The following is an 18,154-nucleotide window of genomic DNA, read 5'->3' on the forward strand; positions in this document are numbered from 1 at the left end:
CACCCTACACGACCACCGTTTAGACCTATTGTATCTGGTTGCGGTTCACTCTCAGAACCAATCGGACAATATCTAGATTGGTTCTTACAACCATTAGTTCAAAATTGGTGTACCCATATCAAAGACACTACTGCATTTCTGAATATTTTACAGACAATTGAAATTCCACAAAATGAAGAGACATGGCTTTGTTCAATTGATGTAACTGCACTATACACCTCGATCCCCCACAACGAGGGATTAGAAGCAATGGAGTGGTGTTTATTACAGAATGAAATAGAAGGACCGGACAAAGTTTTTTTGATGGAAATTCTACATTTTGCGCTTTTCCACAGTTATCTGGAATGGGAACAAGAATATTATGCACAATGCAGTGGCACCAGCATGGGTTTTGCTGGGGCACCGTCATATGCGAACATTTTTATGGCTAAGTTTGAGAGTGACCATATACTCAACAATTTAAATTGGAAAATAGGACTGCTGGTCTATAAACGTTACATAGATGATATTTTTATTATCTGGAGAGGCAAGAAAGAGAGTTTGGAAGAGAATATCCATGTGTTAAATTTACAACATGAAAGGATCAAATTCACACATTTGATTGACCAATATCAATTATCTTTTCTGGATGTAAAAATTTCCATAGAACAGGGCCTAATTGCACGAATGTACACATAAAAGAAACTGATCGAAACAGTGGACTACACTTTACCAGCTTCCACCATTTTTCTCTCAAGAGTCATTTACCATTGTCTCAATTTATCCGCCACAAAAGGATAATATCGAATTCCAATGATGTTTCAACCACTATCGACAAACAGATAAAAAAAATTGAAAAACGTGGATATCAAGCCAAACTACTTCAAGAATCAAAAACTAAAGTCATGGCAATGAATAGAGAGTCCTTACTGAAAAAAAGGATAAGTCCAATGAGAAACTCACAGTTTGTGTTCTCAAACATTCTGTACAAGCACGTCAGATCACCAGTATTATGAGAAAACATTGGTCTATCATTACCCAAGAACCAGATCTACAACCACTGTTCGCAGTACGTATAACATTTGCTTATAACAGATCCAAAAATGTAAAAGAATTGTTGAAGAAGAAGAAAACGACCCAGAGAGAGGATGCCCATAAAGGAATGCGCAAATGCAAGAACTGTACGCACTGTAATAATGTGATGATAGGGCCATCCTTTACACATCCAAGAACTGGGCAACAGATTCCACTACGACATTCTAGCACCTGTGACACCAAAGGGGTGATTTATGGTATTAAATGCCCCTGCGGAAAATTATATGTCGGGCAAACAGAACGGAAAATAAAGATAAGAATAACGGAGCATAAAAGTAATATACGTTTAAAAAATCAGAAATCAACAGTGGCAGCACATTGGATAGAAGCAGGACACAACATCTCTCAGCTACGTTTCACAATATTGGAAGTGATTGAAACACGTTTGGATATGGACACACATAAGATGAGATTAAGAGCTGAATATTTTGGGATAAAAAAGATGGGGAGTCTTCAGCCATTTGGGCTCAATGACAGACTGGAACTATCATGTTTTCTATAAATGAGTATCAGGAAGTTATCTGTTTTTCCTAAATTGACACTAGTTTACCCTGTTTAACCCTGATTACATCCCATTCCAAAATGGCCGACACGCTATGATCATGGCAATGTTTACCTGTTGATTAACCACGTTGGTTAGAAATACGGTATCCACATCCGATGGGTTTATTTACAGTGTGATGTACATTTATTGTGTTTTTTTGATATTTTGGGTTTGTTCGAGATTTCAGTACACTCCGTTTTTTATTTGTTCGTTTTTTAGAATTAGGTCAGAAAACCCATTAGGAGCAATATATACCCGTGCAGGAGTTCATATAAAGTTCAGTTCACCATTTAATGTGTTAATACACATTTCTCACACTTTGGAAAAATCGCGGTCATGTGATCGCGTGTTTAACCAATGAGTATAAAGATAATAGAAAGGAGTAATTCAGGTTATCCAAGCTACACCGACATTGGTGGAAACCGGAAGCCGAGTGTGCAGAAGCATTTCAGTGAGTAACCGACAAGAAACGCGAGCCGTTTCTGTCATAGAGTACGTAGTGGATAGAAGTTAAAACAGTGTTGTGTTTTTCATTTGACATAGCGGTTTAACTAGGATGGGACAGTGAATAAGATTTAACATTGGAATGGAGATATAGCGTTTCAGAACTGGTTCACGTCAGTCGGATTCAGTATAATCTAACGGGGTTGAGATTACCGTATGGTTTAATTAGAAATTGACTTGCAATTAGGTTTTTTGAAAATGCTAATGTTACATAAGTGTCAATTTTTTTCGCTGTAGTACTTTGTGTTGTTAATTATGAAATAATTATCATGAATATTTTTCGAACATAACTTTGGGCTCAAAAATGTTTGTTTGTTCTTTCCCTAGAGACCCCTGAGGAAGGGTCCGATTGGACCCGAAATGCATTGGGTTTTGTCGAAATGCTTTAAGCAATGAATCTCGTAACTTTTTGAATGATACATTTAATGAAGAAAAACATGGAATAAATATTTCATTGGAAGATTTTGAAAAAACGTTTTTTCGTTAAAAACTTTATTGAACTTTGATGAACTAGTGAACAGGACCAATTTAGGTCCAAGTGTAAATGTGCACACCTCCAACAGAAAGTAGAATTTCTGCTCTCACCTATTCTTGGATATATGCTGATAGTGTTTCCAGACAAAACACTTCAGGAGGGAGTCGCACAGCTTTTTTTTTTTTTTCAAAAAGTTCTAAACAGTGTTACAAATCAAGATAACAAGAGTGCAACTGATGGACTTGTATAAGAGATGTTGACTTCCCCACGTAAGGTATAGAGTATTTCTCACTGCATGGGTAGGTGGTTCTTCATCCAGTGGTCCCATAATTATAGGAGTGTCACTAGAAATTGCCCATATGCAAAACCTACATAGGAGAAAAAAGTGGCTACATGCCGCATAGATAACCCAGAAATTATATGCAACGACTAACCAATGCACTGGTGGGATGACTTAAGGCATCATTTGCTGTCTTACCAATAGATTTTGAATCTTCGGGGTGGTCTGATATGCAGCTATTTTAGTCTATCTCGTGGAGCCAACTACAAAGGATCTTCAACCATGGACCTGACCCAGCATATAATAGCGACAGGTGGGCAATTGGGCAGGTTGATTTGCAGCACTTTTCTTTTATACAAGGGGTGCATACTGCCAGGGATGCCATCAGCAACTATAATAGTAGTTATTTTGTGCAAAAATACTTTGAAAGATATAGAGTGGCACAGAATGTTGACAGAGCAGACCCTACTATGGGCATGTGAGATCATGCCACAGGTGGCAGAACTGGAGGTATTTTGGGGATGGGACACATTAGGAATCTAGATCCGTGGAAGAGTAATCAGCAGCACAGTAATTCAAACGTTTGCAGCCATAAGATTTAGGCTGCTCAAATTCATTGTTCCTCTTAGGAACACACCCAACCCAAATTAACTCCCATGTACAACTGTAGCTAGTGTAGACTTCTCAAGTCACTGTGGTCTTGTTTACCTTAATGATTTCATTATGTGCCGAATTTTCATCAAGCCCCCATTTTTTTTTTATAAATCAAAAAAATAACAGTGGTGGTGCTGGAACAAAGTCACATATTGCACTTCTTTAGGCAACGCTTTATCCCATAGTTTAATTTAAAAAAATAATGAGTTCGAAACCAACCCAACACCTTAAATGTTCTGAGGACTACTGACCGTTGCCGTGTCACTGCATTTCCAGTCTCCTCTGTGTCTGATGTAAAGGAGTCCGAACTGTTATAACCATCTGCTGGGAAACAATAATGCACAACACATCATGTAACATTAGGTCATTTCTACACAACACCTGTGTTTTTTCATCCACCATCATGCATGATTTAGATATCTCGAAGGCTATCATATGTGATTAATTTCCTTAATGAACAACTACCATCTTAGTACACTTATAAACTAGGAAAGCCTCCTCTCATCCCAACCATCGCCCTTACAATAAACTTTAACACGAAAAAGTAGATAACTAAGCACAAAAGCTAACAGAGGTAGAATTATGATTGTGGTCAAGAATAAATCACAAAAGCAATGCAAAATGCAAAAGTTATAGAAAGAGCTCGGGCCAATGACCGGTTTATGACATTGGAAGAGGGATTTTGTGATAAATGGCCTAGTAGACAAAGTGTGAATACAATGCTTTGCTCTTCCATTTAATGATACAGTAGAGGCAATACTCTCTGGACAACAGCTTCAAGAGCGGATGACTGAGAACAGATATTGAAGAGAAATCACAGCCTGAGCCATAGTGATAAACATGTCTGTCAAACCCTTGATTTAGATTTTCCAAATGCATAAACGTAAAGAGCAGTGCGTTTACAATGAATAACCTTCTGTTTCACTAAGGTGAAAATATCTTTCCTGGTGAAAAATGATTTCCCTTTTACTCACGTCTTGCCTATTCACCCACATGAGTAGCCAGAAAAAAAACCAACACTGAACAAAAGTCTCGAACAGTGAGAGGTCAAAGAAACATGCCCGCCTCCTCCTAGAAGAGTTTCCTTGTCCCATATACCCACTTATCAAGCCTTCTACAGACCTTCCACTTTCACCTTTCCCTGCTTCTCTCTTTTTAGAAAATCTATCTATCCCATCATTCAATATTTCACCACTCCTTCCATCCACGGGATATTCCATTCATCGGTCTGCTCCCACATTAATCCATCCACCTTCCTGTCCTCCTCTTTAATTTGTACAGCATTCCATTTATCCAATGACCTTAAATGCACACAATGACCCATTATTCATTAAATCACTCGTTCACCTTTCTTATCCATTCTTATTACCCTTCATTTGTCCACCCTTCCCTTCATCTAGCCTTTCACCTGCTGGACATTTAACCCTTCAATCCACCCATCCATCGTTTCACTTGGATCCACTCTTGCACCCTTTGTTTAGCTCATTTTTACTGTTCCTTTCAACTTTCCTTCGTTCCATGATTCCTTCCCTCCTTTCACTATTTTTCCTTTCATCCTTGCTTCCTACCTTCCTCCTTTACCGTTCATACCAATCATTCTTTCTTCACACCCATCATTTTTGTTTCTTATATTTCTCCCTCCAACGCACTATTTTTGATACTATGTACTTTTACAATATTTTCATAATTTCTTTGACTCCTTCACTGAACTTGGTTCACTTAGTGGCATCTCTGATCTCCACCTTCTATCTCTGCCCACATATTCCCTTAGAGAATTGTTAAGAGCTTTTTGTTGCAGAAAAAAGAAGCAGATATAAACCTAAAAAAACGTTTTAGTGGCATTCAGACTATCAGGTGGTCATTCCCGGGAAACCCCTACTGATCCTTAATTAACCGAATCCAAAGGAACTACAGTTCTCCAAGTGGCTCATTCAGACTTCTTTTAAGGCCTGTGTAGGCTTGAATGCCTGATAAGATCGTCAAAAACCCTTCCTTTTATGGGTTGGAAGTTGGTTACTTGGGAATTTGGATGTGGCCACCCCTAGTTTACATCTTTCAAGCCTCAAACAGCTGCTGGAAAAAGCTGGGTCTTGTAGCCCACTAGTTAGTTATATCCTTTAAACTACTGCAACATGACTGTACAAAGTAATGGCCAAGATTTTCAGGTGCTATTATAGGGCCCTACAGCTTTCAGAGCCCGCTATAGAACACATGTAGTATTGTTATTTGGCGAGCTTGCCAACAAATGACTCACAAAGAGGGTGAAGCACATCCCTGAAGGGCTGAAAGAGCCCAGATCTCTACAGAAATACACTGGGGTAGACGTCAAGATTTGTGGACCTGTAGATGACAGACCAGGTCCACTGCCTAGTCTAATTGTGATAACCTGAAATCCACTGACAAACTAAAGGCAGAGGATGGAAAGAAACATTTCATTGACAACATTCACATATCTTCCAAACACAAAACAATCTGCAGACATTTCGCATTAAACTATATATATATATATATATATATATATATATATTCCTCAAAAGCGGTTCCCTTTCTCCAGCTATACGGCGCTGCCTTGGAAGGTGCGTCGCTTACGCGGTCGAACCAAACTGCCTACAATGTCCACAAAAGTCTCCAAGGAAACAAATTAAGCCGCACACCAGTAATACTCTTTCATGGTGTTTAATTTATTCTTAAATCCATTTTCTTCACCATTACAGGTCTTGTAATGGCAAAGAAAATCGATTTAAGAATAAATTAAACACCCTGAAAGAGTATTACTGGTGTGCGGCTTAATTTGTTTCCTTGGAGACTTTGGTGGACATATATATATATATAAAATTATTATTACCTAATGGCGGTTGCCAGTACGTAGTTATAGTTAGCACCATGTTTCCAAAGGAAAAACTTTTTTTGACTAACCTATATCTTTGGTGTCGGTTGACGAATCTTCACAACATTAAAAAAAAAAGTGCCCCGGGATTCTAGTTGTGCATGAAAACTTTTGGGTTATTGGTCAAGCTGGGGTTGAGAAAAAAAAGGGGGGGGGGGGGGGTGGGGGCATCACAAAAAAGTGCATTTCCCATGTTAAATCCCACAGAGTCTTTACACGCCTGCAGTCTGAACTGCTGAACTGAATGAAACCAAATTTGGCAGAAAGGTAGGTTCTGTTCCGGAGATCACACTATTTGTTGTACATCTGTTCAGTAGTTTTGGAGATATTAAAGGAAAACTACATTTGTATATCTGGACGGAGCCTCATGTTGGGATCTGATTGGCTGCAAACACTTCAGCCTGGAATTGCTGGCAGCCATCTTGGGACCAATAAACATGACAGCACCCCACTGAAATGCATTGTAGTGAATGCCAGGCTTGAGGGTCACAAAAAGGAGAACGTACAAAAGGTGATAACAGATTTTAGTTACAATGTAATTCGTTTGTTGATGGTGCCATTGTAATTGTAGGACTTGTGGTGTGTTCTAAGGCGATTTTACCCTGTGTAAAAGCCTTCTGCTGGGATTTCATGAATTATGTTTGAGATAAAACGGTTTTCTCATGATCTTTCCATAGAGGTTATGGAAGGTGCTCTAGAAGCTAAAAGGAGAACATATTTTCTGAAAAATTCCCAGTGGCATTCTGAATAAATCATCTACTTCCAACAGGAGCAGCCTGTCACTTGATTTCCTCGTGTTCTACTGCAGCCTCCCAGAGTGTTCTAAAGAACAACTAGAGCGCTAACAGTGCTACTTATGACAAAAGTATGACGCACCTAAAGCCATGTTGATTGACTCAAGTAGTAATACTTAAAATATTTAATTTAGAAAGGAGTAAAATGAGGTGTTTCAGTTTGTCATAGAAATTAGGGTTAGTGCTGTAGAAAGAAAATTAGGAAACATTTTAAGCGAGTTCTCAAATATCTTTCGATTTCATTAAACCTTTCTGACATGCAGACTGAAACATGCACTTTCAACACAGGCAGCAGACTGCCAATTAACTGCCTGGTGATCACCAGCTTTACTATAGTGTTCTAATGAGCAACTAGAGTACTAACATTCTGAATTTATGCCAAAAGTGTGGCACATCCGACCGCCATCTTGAGGGAATCAAAGTACAAAACTGAAAGTATTTTCTACTGAGGATACTGCAAATACTGCAGTAAATGAGGAAATTAGGGCGCTTCATAACAAATAAGTCTCCCAAGATGGTCATCAGAAGAAAAAGAGCCCACATATAGCCCAAATATCACCCAAATGTAGCCCAAGTATAGCCCAATGACAGAAGTGATCAAAACACTTAATCCTTTTGTTTTTTTGCAGTTTTATATAGCACAGACTTGAGCCGAAGGTACAGGAGTATTTTACATGAGCATCAGTTTACATTACACAAGGACACATTAATTTGGATTTTAGATTAAGTGATTTGCCCAGAATCACAGGAAGTCCAGTTCACACCGAAACTCGAACCTGGTTCCCCAGTTGCAAAACCTGCAGCTCTGGCCACATCCTCTCCCTTAAGTACACCCATACATACACCAATCACCTTCCTCTGGTTTCATTTAGCACACAAATATGCACCCACACAGTGACACAGAGCTCAACACGCAGTACCCTGCTCGTACTCTCAGATGTAGAGGCAAGTTGCAGGAGGAGGGTGTGCCCACTAAGGACTTAGGTTTCTGTCCCAAATGTTTACCCATTCCACTACCACCATAATTAACAAGTTACTTCCCTTTTGTAATGCCTTATCTGGCAGAGAATCTATTAAGCTGCAAATTGCTTCCCATAGAATAATCCCCATGTGTTAGAGTGGATCCATTAAATTTCTTGGGAGCAGTACCTCTGCATGCCGGTAGGTGGCATCATTTGGCTCCGTGTGGTGCCACTGTCCATGCGGGAAGTCTATGTCCGGTGTCTATATAGGCACCACCTATTGATTTCAGTTTATTTTCACGACTTTCCACGCCAGAAGAGCAGAGCCACAAAGAACACTGACCACCGGTGCGTTAACTAGCGCCCTTAAAAGGGGGAACAACCTCTAACTCTGAAATTCGCTGGTGGGGTGGATGGGTGCATCGGTAAGGAATCCAAGGGTAGATAGTGTCTCTACCAGATAGGGCATTATCAAAGGTAAGTAACATCTGATAAAGACTTCTAGTCGCAGTTCCCTTACCTTAGAACAGATACCCAAGCAATACTTCCCAGAGGCAGAACTGCTGCAAGGATTAGGCTAGAAAGTACTGTAGAATCGAAAAGGCAAAGTGACCGTCACACTAAACCGGACTGTCAAGGCAGTTGTGCTATGTAAACGTGTTCATTGCAGCCCACGTTGCTGCCAGACATTTCCAGGACAGGAACTCCACGAGATAATGCAGTGGTCACAGCCTTGTCTCTGGTAGAATGAGCTTGCAAACCTTCTGCAGGCTCGTTTTGACCAATGCATAGCAAATTTTGATGCTGAACACTATCCATCTAGAGATGATCCGTTTCTGCACTGCCCTCCTGTTCTTGGCTCCGACGTACCCCACAATGATTTGATCGCCCACCTGCAACTCTTTTGAGCTGTCAAGGGAGAATGACAATGCTTTTTTTGGGTCCAGCCGATGGAGTCTCTCCGTTCTTTTCTTTAGATGGGTGTGGTGGAGCGTAGATGATAGACCGAGTGATGGACTGGACTACATGAAAGTGTGTTAACACCTTCGGTAAGAAGGACGCTCCAGTTAGAATGGGGCTCTGGTGCATAAAGAGACCAGTTTGACTGGATACGTGGTAAGGTACGTAGGATGTACCAATAGTGCCTGTAGCTCTTCGGGCGATGTTACTGCTATTAGGAAAGCAGTTTTTGTTTTGAGGAGCCTGATTGGGCAGTTATGTAGAGTCTCGAAAGGAGCACACATTAGAAATATGAGAACTAAATCAAAGTCCCACAATGGCATAAAGAAGAGTGGTAACCTGTGCTGGAGGCAGATAACACCTGTAGGCAGGCATGACAGGGATGTGACAACAAGCTTCCTGTAAGTCCAGCGATACCATCCAGTCTCCTGGGTCCAGGGCAGACAGGACTTGTGCGAGTGTGAGCAATTCCAATTTTTTCTTTTTCAGGATGAGATTAAGATGGCGCAAGTATAGAATAGAACAAAAGCCTCTGTCCTTCTTGGGCACCATAAAATAGCTGATGCTGGCAACTTCACTATACCTCTCTTGGCCAAGACAGCTAAAACCTCTTGATGGAATAAGGAAAGGCAGTCTTCCGTCAGCTTGGGGTAAGTAGGTGGCATGTTTTGGACGAGCTTCAAAATCCAACTGTCTGATGTTATTTGACCTCCAGTGGAGCAGGTGATGGTATATCCTGCACACCACTGGATGCCAAAGATGATCGGAGGCCAAATTAAAGGACTCTGAAGGCAGCAGCTGGACGGGGGAGTTAGGGGGGAAGGGGGTGTTCTAGCTCGACCTCTGGCTACCTTGCCCACATGTTCTGTGGGAATCGCATCCTCAGCCACAAAAAGATTGTGCGGTTTGCTGGCCGAGATGGCTGGGCCTGTAAAGACATAGTAGGAAGCCCATTCTGTGGCCACAAAAGGGGCGGAAAGCGGACTGGGGTTGGCGGGGGCCGTTGTCCATAAAGCGCTCTAGTGCAGAGTCTGCCTTTTCTCCAAACAACCGTGAGACAACAAAGGGCATGTCCATGAGCGAGGCTCGGACTTCCCCTGAAAGGCCAGTGGTTCTCAGCCAGGTATGGCGTCTAAGGGCCACTGACGATGAAATCGATTTGCCAGCATGTTGGTTGTGTCCAGCTCTCAGAGAATTGTGAACTTGGCTGAATCTCTCCCATCAGCAATTGCATAAGAGAGTATGGCTTGGATCACCTCTGAGACCATGGGCAGCACTTATGCAATCGAGTCCAAGTTGGTATGGGAGTATCAGCCCAAGGGGCACACGGCATTCACTGAATGCCGTGACTGTTGCCAGACTGGCGGAAGAGAAAACCTCATCCCAAAGGTATCCAGCCGTTTCAGTTCCCTATCTGATGGAGTGGTAGGGAATGCACCAATGTTAACTTTGGAGGTGGAGGCGCCGCAGTCTTCCCATGTCTTGGCGTTGTGATCATGCTCAAGACATCAGAGACAGACTAAGCATGGGTTCGTCACTGACATCTGTCGATGACAGGTGCAGCATTGTTTAAAACCTGCCTTTCTGTGGCCATCCTGCACACCAGGAGACAAAGAACGAAAATCTTACACAAGAGGGTCGAAAAAAGGTCAGTCAAAAAGTGACTAGGGGTAGCTATTCTCCAGGTCTGCAGACTAGTGCAGAAAGAAAATAACTGATGTCAGTTCGCTGGGGTGGTGCTTATATCGCAATGCACGAAGTCTTCATCCCCAACAGTTTCACTGCCCATCCTTACCATAAAAGAACAGTGTGTGTGAAAGAGAGGCAACAGTCTTTGGAATACCCTAAACGTCACTTGATTTGGGGAGGCTTTCCCCGTGACAGCATTTAGCACAGGCCCTAGAAAGGGCTGGATCTGCTGTAGTTTGAGATGCAACTTTTGCCATTCACTCTGAAACTTAGCCTGTGTAACATTAACATTGCTGTCTGAGTGTGAACTAGGCTATTGACTGCCACTCTTTATCAGTCAGGTTAGAAAATATGTGAATGGCGTTACTGCAAAAGGGCGCTGCTATGACCCACTAGGCATTTGGTAAATGCCATTGCTGTTGTGGTGCCCCCAAATGGTAGAACTCTGAATTGGTAGTGTCAACCTCTTTTCACATAGAGCAGTAAGCGTGATGCGCAGAAAGTAAAGAAATGTTTAAATGTGTGTTCTTGAGGTCAAGTGTTGTCATATGATGGCTTGTGCAGAGGACATGCTGAGAGGCTTTATCATGAAAGTGCTCTGATGGGATGTAGCAGTTTAGATGACTGAGGTCTAGGACTGGCTCTAGAGTTCTCTTTCTTGGTAATTAGGAAGCAATGGAAGTAGACTCTTTGGCCACGGTGGTAAGGAGGCACCAGCTCAAAGGCACCATTGGCAAGGAGTGCTTGCACTTTTCCTTCCTGCAACAGTCGCAGATGGTCCGTACTCCTCACATGGCAAAGAGGTAGTATTGTTTGGTGAAATGGGGTGAAACTCCAGGCATTACCTCTTCTGCACAAGAGCACCCGTTTGTTAGAGGTTATTTCTTCCCAATGTGGACGGAATAACCTCAGTCTTTCCCCAACAGGTGATGTGTGAATTGAAGGAATTATGGGTAAGTCTCTTCTTGGAGGTAGAGGAACCCTTGCTGGAGCCATCTCCACCATTGCCTCTTTGATAGCCATGGTAGTCACCTTAGCCGAATGACTTAGATTTCTGAATGTCCTGAAAGGACTGCTTTTGACTATATCCCCTCTTCTGGGTAGGAGAGGTTAATTTTGGACCTCCTTTCACATTCTGTTTTTTGCAACTCAGACCTTGGCAGTCTCTTGTGTCCTTTTTCATTTTCTCGTGTATGGTATCGAACTTGTGGTTGAACAGATGGTGTCTGTCAAATAAGGTTGCAGGACCTCTGGTCTAAAGCCTGAGACGTATTCACAGGTGTGGCATCTCAGGAGGATGGTGGTACTGATTTCCCCAGAGGCGGTGCCAGCAGAATCCAGGACACACCGAATGTTCATGTTTGAGATGACTTTCCTTTCCATGACTAATTATTGATGCCTCAAGGTAGGCTTCAGGGAGGTGCTTCACCAACTACTTAATCTCTTATTGATGATGGCAATCATATCTGGAGAGCAGTCCAACTGAGTTAACAATCTTCCAATGAATGGCTGCCCCCCCAGCCATACACTTCCCTGCCATATCAATTTTATTGTGCTCCTTATCAAGAAAAGTAACATCCTCTGTATTTCTTCTCAACCCACAGGGTGACAAATCTAACCTTTACTGAGTCATTGAAGTTGTCCGTACAGCGTTTCAAACCGATTATAGAATGGCCAGTATGAGACTGAGCTCTTGGTTTTAGAGAGAGTTGTGACTATTAAGTCATCCTCCTCCCCAACCATAAGGAGCTTAGCTTTGTGGAGCAGGGCTACCCTTTGTATGACTACATGGTAAGCAGTGAGTCATCATCATGGGAGAGCCTTGGCAGGATAGCGTTCTAGGTTGCCTGCAACAAGGTTGTAGTATGGATCATGAAGATAATATAAAGCCTACCTCAGTTCAAGTAAATGTGGTCAGAGTGAAAAGAGAATTGTGGTCACTGAGGAGATGGTGGTGTGCAAGACCTATAGGTAGGAATTGGTGAACAGGTGGCCTTGTCCCTAACCTTTTTAGGATTCAGACAGGACTGTAGCTCCACTGTTATTTACTCCTCAACGGTGAGTTTCCTTCTCTCAGTTATGTGAGACGCAGTGGTGATCACCTTCCACTTTAGTAGCTAAAATGGCGGTTGCCCTGGAACTGATCACCTAATAGTCTAGATCCCACTAAACCTTCTGTAAGGTTTACATTGGCCTTTTTTTTGGCACTCAGAAAACTCAAACTAATACACTAAGGAAATACAAGGACTGAGTCTAGGTATGGAGGGCCAGGGCTACTATGTAAATCAAGTTCAGTGAACAAGACAAATAAAGATAAACATAGAAAAACAGAGAACATCAAAAAAGACTAAATGGGAGAGAGAAATGTAAGAAAAATTGGGGAACGGGGGTACAACAAGCTATGTAGGTACTGGAAAGGAGGAGGGTAGGATGAAAGGAAGGAATGGTGAAAGGAATGAAGAAAGGAATGAAGAAAGGAATGAAGAAAGGAATGAAGAAAGGAATGAAGAAAGGAATGAAGGGTAAAAAGAACAAAAGCAATGGTGCAAGATTGGATGAGTATGAAAAAGTGAAATGATGGATGGATTGAACAGTAAAATGTTAACTACTTAAAGGAAAGCTGAGATGAAGGGTTTAAGAGTTAACAGGCATAAGAATGGATAAGAAAGGTGAAAGAATGGATGGAAGAGTAAAGAATAAGTTACCTTTGGTAACACCTTACCTGGTAGAGACAAGATCTAGCAGCAGACTCACCCCAGAAAATAAGATGAGCAGATAGAAAAACAATACTACCGACTGAACGGTTACGATCAGGTAGGCGAGAGGCAATTGAAAAGAAACCAGCAGGGGAGAAACAACCCCACTAGAATAAAGAAATACGGACTACAATGGAAGACTGGAAAAAAGGGTTGAGGTGAACGAGGCCAACCAGGGGAGGGCTCATCATACAGCTAGCCCCCATCTTAAAAGAAGACTAACAGGCAGAGAAGTGATTTGGCTGAAGCAGTGGACGAAAGACAAAGAACATAGGATGGGAAGACAAACGCCGGAAGTTAAGGACCAACCGAAGAACCAGGTTACAGGACCAAAGATACAGATGGAGAGGCAGTGCCTACAGCCTAACAAGCATGGAGGCCAGAGCAAAAGAGGTTCTCGTTTGAACGGAACAATCCATGCCCGTCAACAAACCAGATAACATCGTGAGTGAGGATCCTGGCGTCACCCAAGATCATATTTGGTAATTTCAGGACAAGGGAAACAAACCAACCAAGGAGGGGGAAACTGTCTCTGCACTCGCAAGAAGTGAAGGAAAATCCCAGGAAGGAATCCCAAAGGAACACCAATCTTCGTACAAAACAATCCAGAGAGGGTGGTCAAGGACCCATGTCCGAGAAGAAACTGAAGGTGAAAAATAGTCACAAATCCCCAAAAAGGGGCAGATGGCATGTCTGAAGGACAGTCCGGCCAGTAACGAAATGTTAGGGTTGGTATCAGAGGTGTCATAGAAACATCACCAATTCAAGAAGTGCTAACGCTGAAGGAGAGAAAGAAGGGACACAACATAGGTCAGGACCAGACAATGCACCTTAGGCCAAGAACCATGACCCTTCCCTCGCGTTTCATAGGAAAGAAGGTCACCAGAGAGAGTAGAAGGAAAGAATCCCCTGCTTGAGTGATGAAACACTCAACAAATGGGGAGGGGCAGGAACAAGCAGAACCCCCTTCTGACAGGCACCGGTGCACCAAGCCTGGCATGTAGAGCCCACTATAAGGGGTACTAAGGTATCAGAAACATATGGAGGAATATCTGCAAGGCATACAGACGAAGTACCCTGTAGGACAGGGAACAAGGCAACAGTGCATCTGCAAAATACCATGAAAACACCCCAATCAGAATTTGGGTAGAAAGCAAGATAACACCATGCAGTCACCGGCATACAACCGAACAGGGCAAGAAAATAAGACTTGTTCCGAAAAAACAGGCACTACACCCACCTGTCATCAACAGGGCAGAATACAAGAAAAGAAGATACCTGCCTGGGCAGGCGCACCACACCGGATGTCACTTGGAGGTGACTAGTGAAAAGAAGAAGCCAACTGCCCCTGCCCTATGAACACTCACACCATGCAGTCACCGGCATACAACCGAACAGGGCCAGAAAATAAGACTTGTTCCGAAAAAACAGGCACTACACCCACCTGTCATCAACAGGGCAGAATACAAGAAAAGAAGATACCTGCCGGGGGGCAGGCGCACCACACCGGATGTCACTTGGAGGTGACTAGTGAAAAGAAGAAGCCAACTGCCCCTGCCCTATGAACACTCACACAGAAAGAAAGGAAGGAGACCATCCCTTGCCAGACTAAGTACGAGGTAAAAAAGGACAGTAAAGCAATCCGGTATTAATATTTTGCTCCACTCTGACTATCCTGTAAATGGATTAAGGCAGGGTCGGCTTGAGAGTAAACAGACATTGACCATCGAAAGGCATGTCCTCCTAGGCGAACTGAACAGCTGAACAGAAAAGCCACAGGTGCGCAGCCAGGCACGCTCGCGAAGAGCAACCGAAAGAGCCATGGCTAGCCCGGCGGAACCTGTGGTGTCCATGCCACAACGAATCCGCAAAATAGCTGTTTGACAGAAATCCTGAACCAGCTGTGTAAGAGTGTTCCGAAAGTCATCAGGGACTGAGGGGAGAAAGCGCAATACCGAATCACACAGCACATAAGAAAAACAGCCCAAAAACACAAGCTATATTAAGGGACCGGAAAGTGGAGTTATCGACCAAGAGCATCTAGACTTTTAGACTCTTGCTCTTGGGGACGTCAGGCATGATGCTGCTGTAGGGGAGGCTTTTGCAGCCTGAACTAGAAAGCTGCGCAGATAGGCTGACCGGAAAGGCATGATGGTGCCTATTCGATATAGACCGCTCCACGGAGGCCTTTGAAATGGGTTTAGCCCAAGAAACCAACAGTATATCAAAGAGGCCTTCACTGAAGGGGAGCCTAGGCTTAGTTCTCATCAGTGATCAGTGGACACCTCCACAGCAGGGAGCTGCATGCCCAGAACCACAGCAACTCTCCCGCAAAAGCACAGCGAAAGCCGAGCCAGCCTCCGAAGCGAGGCTAGGAGGAGAAAACCGGTACGAGGATGGGGAAGAAACAAGGCCACTAGCTTCCCCAAGGTCAGACACCCAATGAAACTCCGGAGGAGGCTGAACGGGCATCAGTTATGGCACCACAGACATCACCAAAATACCTGTGTTCCAAGGGAAATAAAGCAGGGGGCTCCTCGAAAGCAGAGGAAGGTAGCCCGCAACAAACTGTTCCACCGACACCATTCCCGATGTCAACTGGCGTTGACGAGACGACATCCCAGAGTTGGAGATGAGCGATAAAGTAGGGGCATTCAGCGCAGTCGATGCCAAAGGATCCAACACAGGCATCCCAGGTGGGAACTCCAAAGGGCTGTGCACCAGAGCTGATAATGTGTTGATTACAGATTTGGAGGGCCCCACTGACACCGAGGGAGATCCCGCTGGTTTGGAGTCAGTCGAGGCCTCGCCGACTTCCTTGGGGCTGAGACGTGCATCAGAGGGAGGCTGAGAAGGAAAAGTGGCATGGAGGGAGAGATAGTGTTCCCACATCTGAGCCAGTCATCTCGGCCCTTGGAAACACCAGAAGGCGTGGGACAGACTCTCGCTCAGACTTAGAGGACGAGGTAGCCAAAATGGCCATAGGTACAACTCTCCAGATCCGCGTGGAAACGCGAAAAGGAAGAAACTGACATCAGCGCATCGGGAAGGGCTTATATGAACTCTGTTGACATTACATCCGGTGGACGACGTCATTAAGGAGTCGCTCAGGGCCCTCTAAGGAAGTGCAAAGGTACTGGTGTAGAAAAGTTTCCAGGATCCAGTCTGGCACCTGGGGATAATTCCAAGGTAAGTAATCAGCGGCTGTATGTCTCTATCAGATATGATAGATAGGTGGATCGATGGATCACAGTGTAGACAGAATGGTCGCTGGATGAATGATATACTGAACAATTGGCAGATGAAGGATGGAAACATGAAAGATTAATAGGGGAGCAAATGGATGGATGAATGGTGAAGGAATGGATGGTGAAATAGACAGATTTTTTTTACATGATAGAAGCATAGAAAAGCGAAAGTGGAAGGTCAATGGGAGAATTTATGGATATTGGGCGGATATAAGGGACTAGGAAACTCTTCTAGGAGGAATCAGGCATATTTGCTTTGCTCACTCAATGTCATTAGGCTTTAATGGAGCCCATAAGGCCTTTTGGGGTTAGGAAGTCTTAGAGCATGGAGCCAGACCGAAGTTTAGGGCATCTTATGGCTCACCTCAGGGCTTGAAGCCCAACTTTCTCAGAAGCGATTCTCTGCCTCAGGATTAGGATGTTTTGAGGTTAATCGTTCATATTCGAGTTGAGGGTGGTGCAATGGACGCTCTAGGAGTCGTTTTTGCCCTGGGCTGGTTAGACTCTGATGCAGCGGGAGTTCCTACTCTCCTGCTTCCAAAAATGTCTCCTAACTTTGGCCTCCCTGCACCAGCCAGATACTTGATCGCCAAAGCTCTTCTTTTTCCTCACCCATGATCTCCTGGGGTTTGAACAGGTCTGCGTCTTGTCTTCTTGCACATGAAAACTTAACATACCAAGCAGCTCAACTCCTCCTGGTCTAGGTAGAAGAAGAAGATACAGACACAATGCTGGTCGGACGAAGGATTACGAGTTACATTTAAGACACAATTGGTAGGCCATTTTCTCCACCATACCCTCCCCAGTCATTCAATATGACCCAAATTTCCTCTATAAAGTGGCGTTGACCCTGCCTAGAAGAATTCCCCACGGTCGCTGATCCGGTGTGAAGTTCTTTCATCGCTGGGGCCAAATTCTCAACAGCTGGCAGTTAAAGTCCTTCAGAAGACATCACAGGTCCCAGAGATGGAACTGGAATGGGCAAAACCATTGGAGGAAAAACAAGCATTTGCAATGCAATAGGTCTCACATTTGTGAGAGTTTAAGCTATTAGCATTGTAAATGACCATGCCTCTTATTTATGTTTTAAAAAACAAAACATAAATAAAAGGCATTGTCATTTACAATGCCAATAGCTCAAACTCCCGTAAATGCGAGACATATTGCATTGCAAATGCTTGTTTCCTGACGTGACTTGACTACACCTCACACAACAAGCACTCAGACATCTGAGCACAACTTTAAGTGGCGAGACCCCAAAGCGATCACACACGACCCCGCTGTGCTCGCAGACAATGAAATCGCGTATGCAAACAACGGGTAATTG

General features: G+C 43.4%; 1 protein-coding gene across 11 annotated transcripts in view; it reads right to left on the bottom strand.

The window, feature by feature from the left end:
• Positions 1-18,154, bottom strand: part of REPS1 (RALBP1 associated Eps domain containing 1) — a 1,025,500-nt gene that overhangs the window by 261,965 nt on the left and 745,381 nt on the right. For 6 of the 11 annotated variants that reach the window (XM_078649357.1, XM_078649363.1, XM_078649368.1 and 3 more), the window contains one exon: positions 3,783-3,855. In XM_078649357.1, the coding sequence (XP_078505483.1) occupies positions 3,783-3,855 (73 nt within the window). The remainder of the gene's footprint in view (positions 1-3,782; positions 3,856-18,154) is intronic. The other 5 variants (XM_078649362.1, XM_078649366.1, XM_078649358.1 and 2 more) reach the window with 1 other exon arrangement.

The sequence above is a fragment of the Lissotriton helveticus genome, chromosome 6, assembly GCF_964261635.1.
Source record: "Lissotriton helveticus chromosome 6, aLisHel1.1, whole genome shotgun sequence".
Taxonomy (NCBI): Eukaryota; Metazoa; Chordata; class Amphibia; order Caudata; family Salamandridae; genus Lissotriton; species Lissotriton helveticus.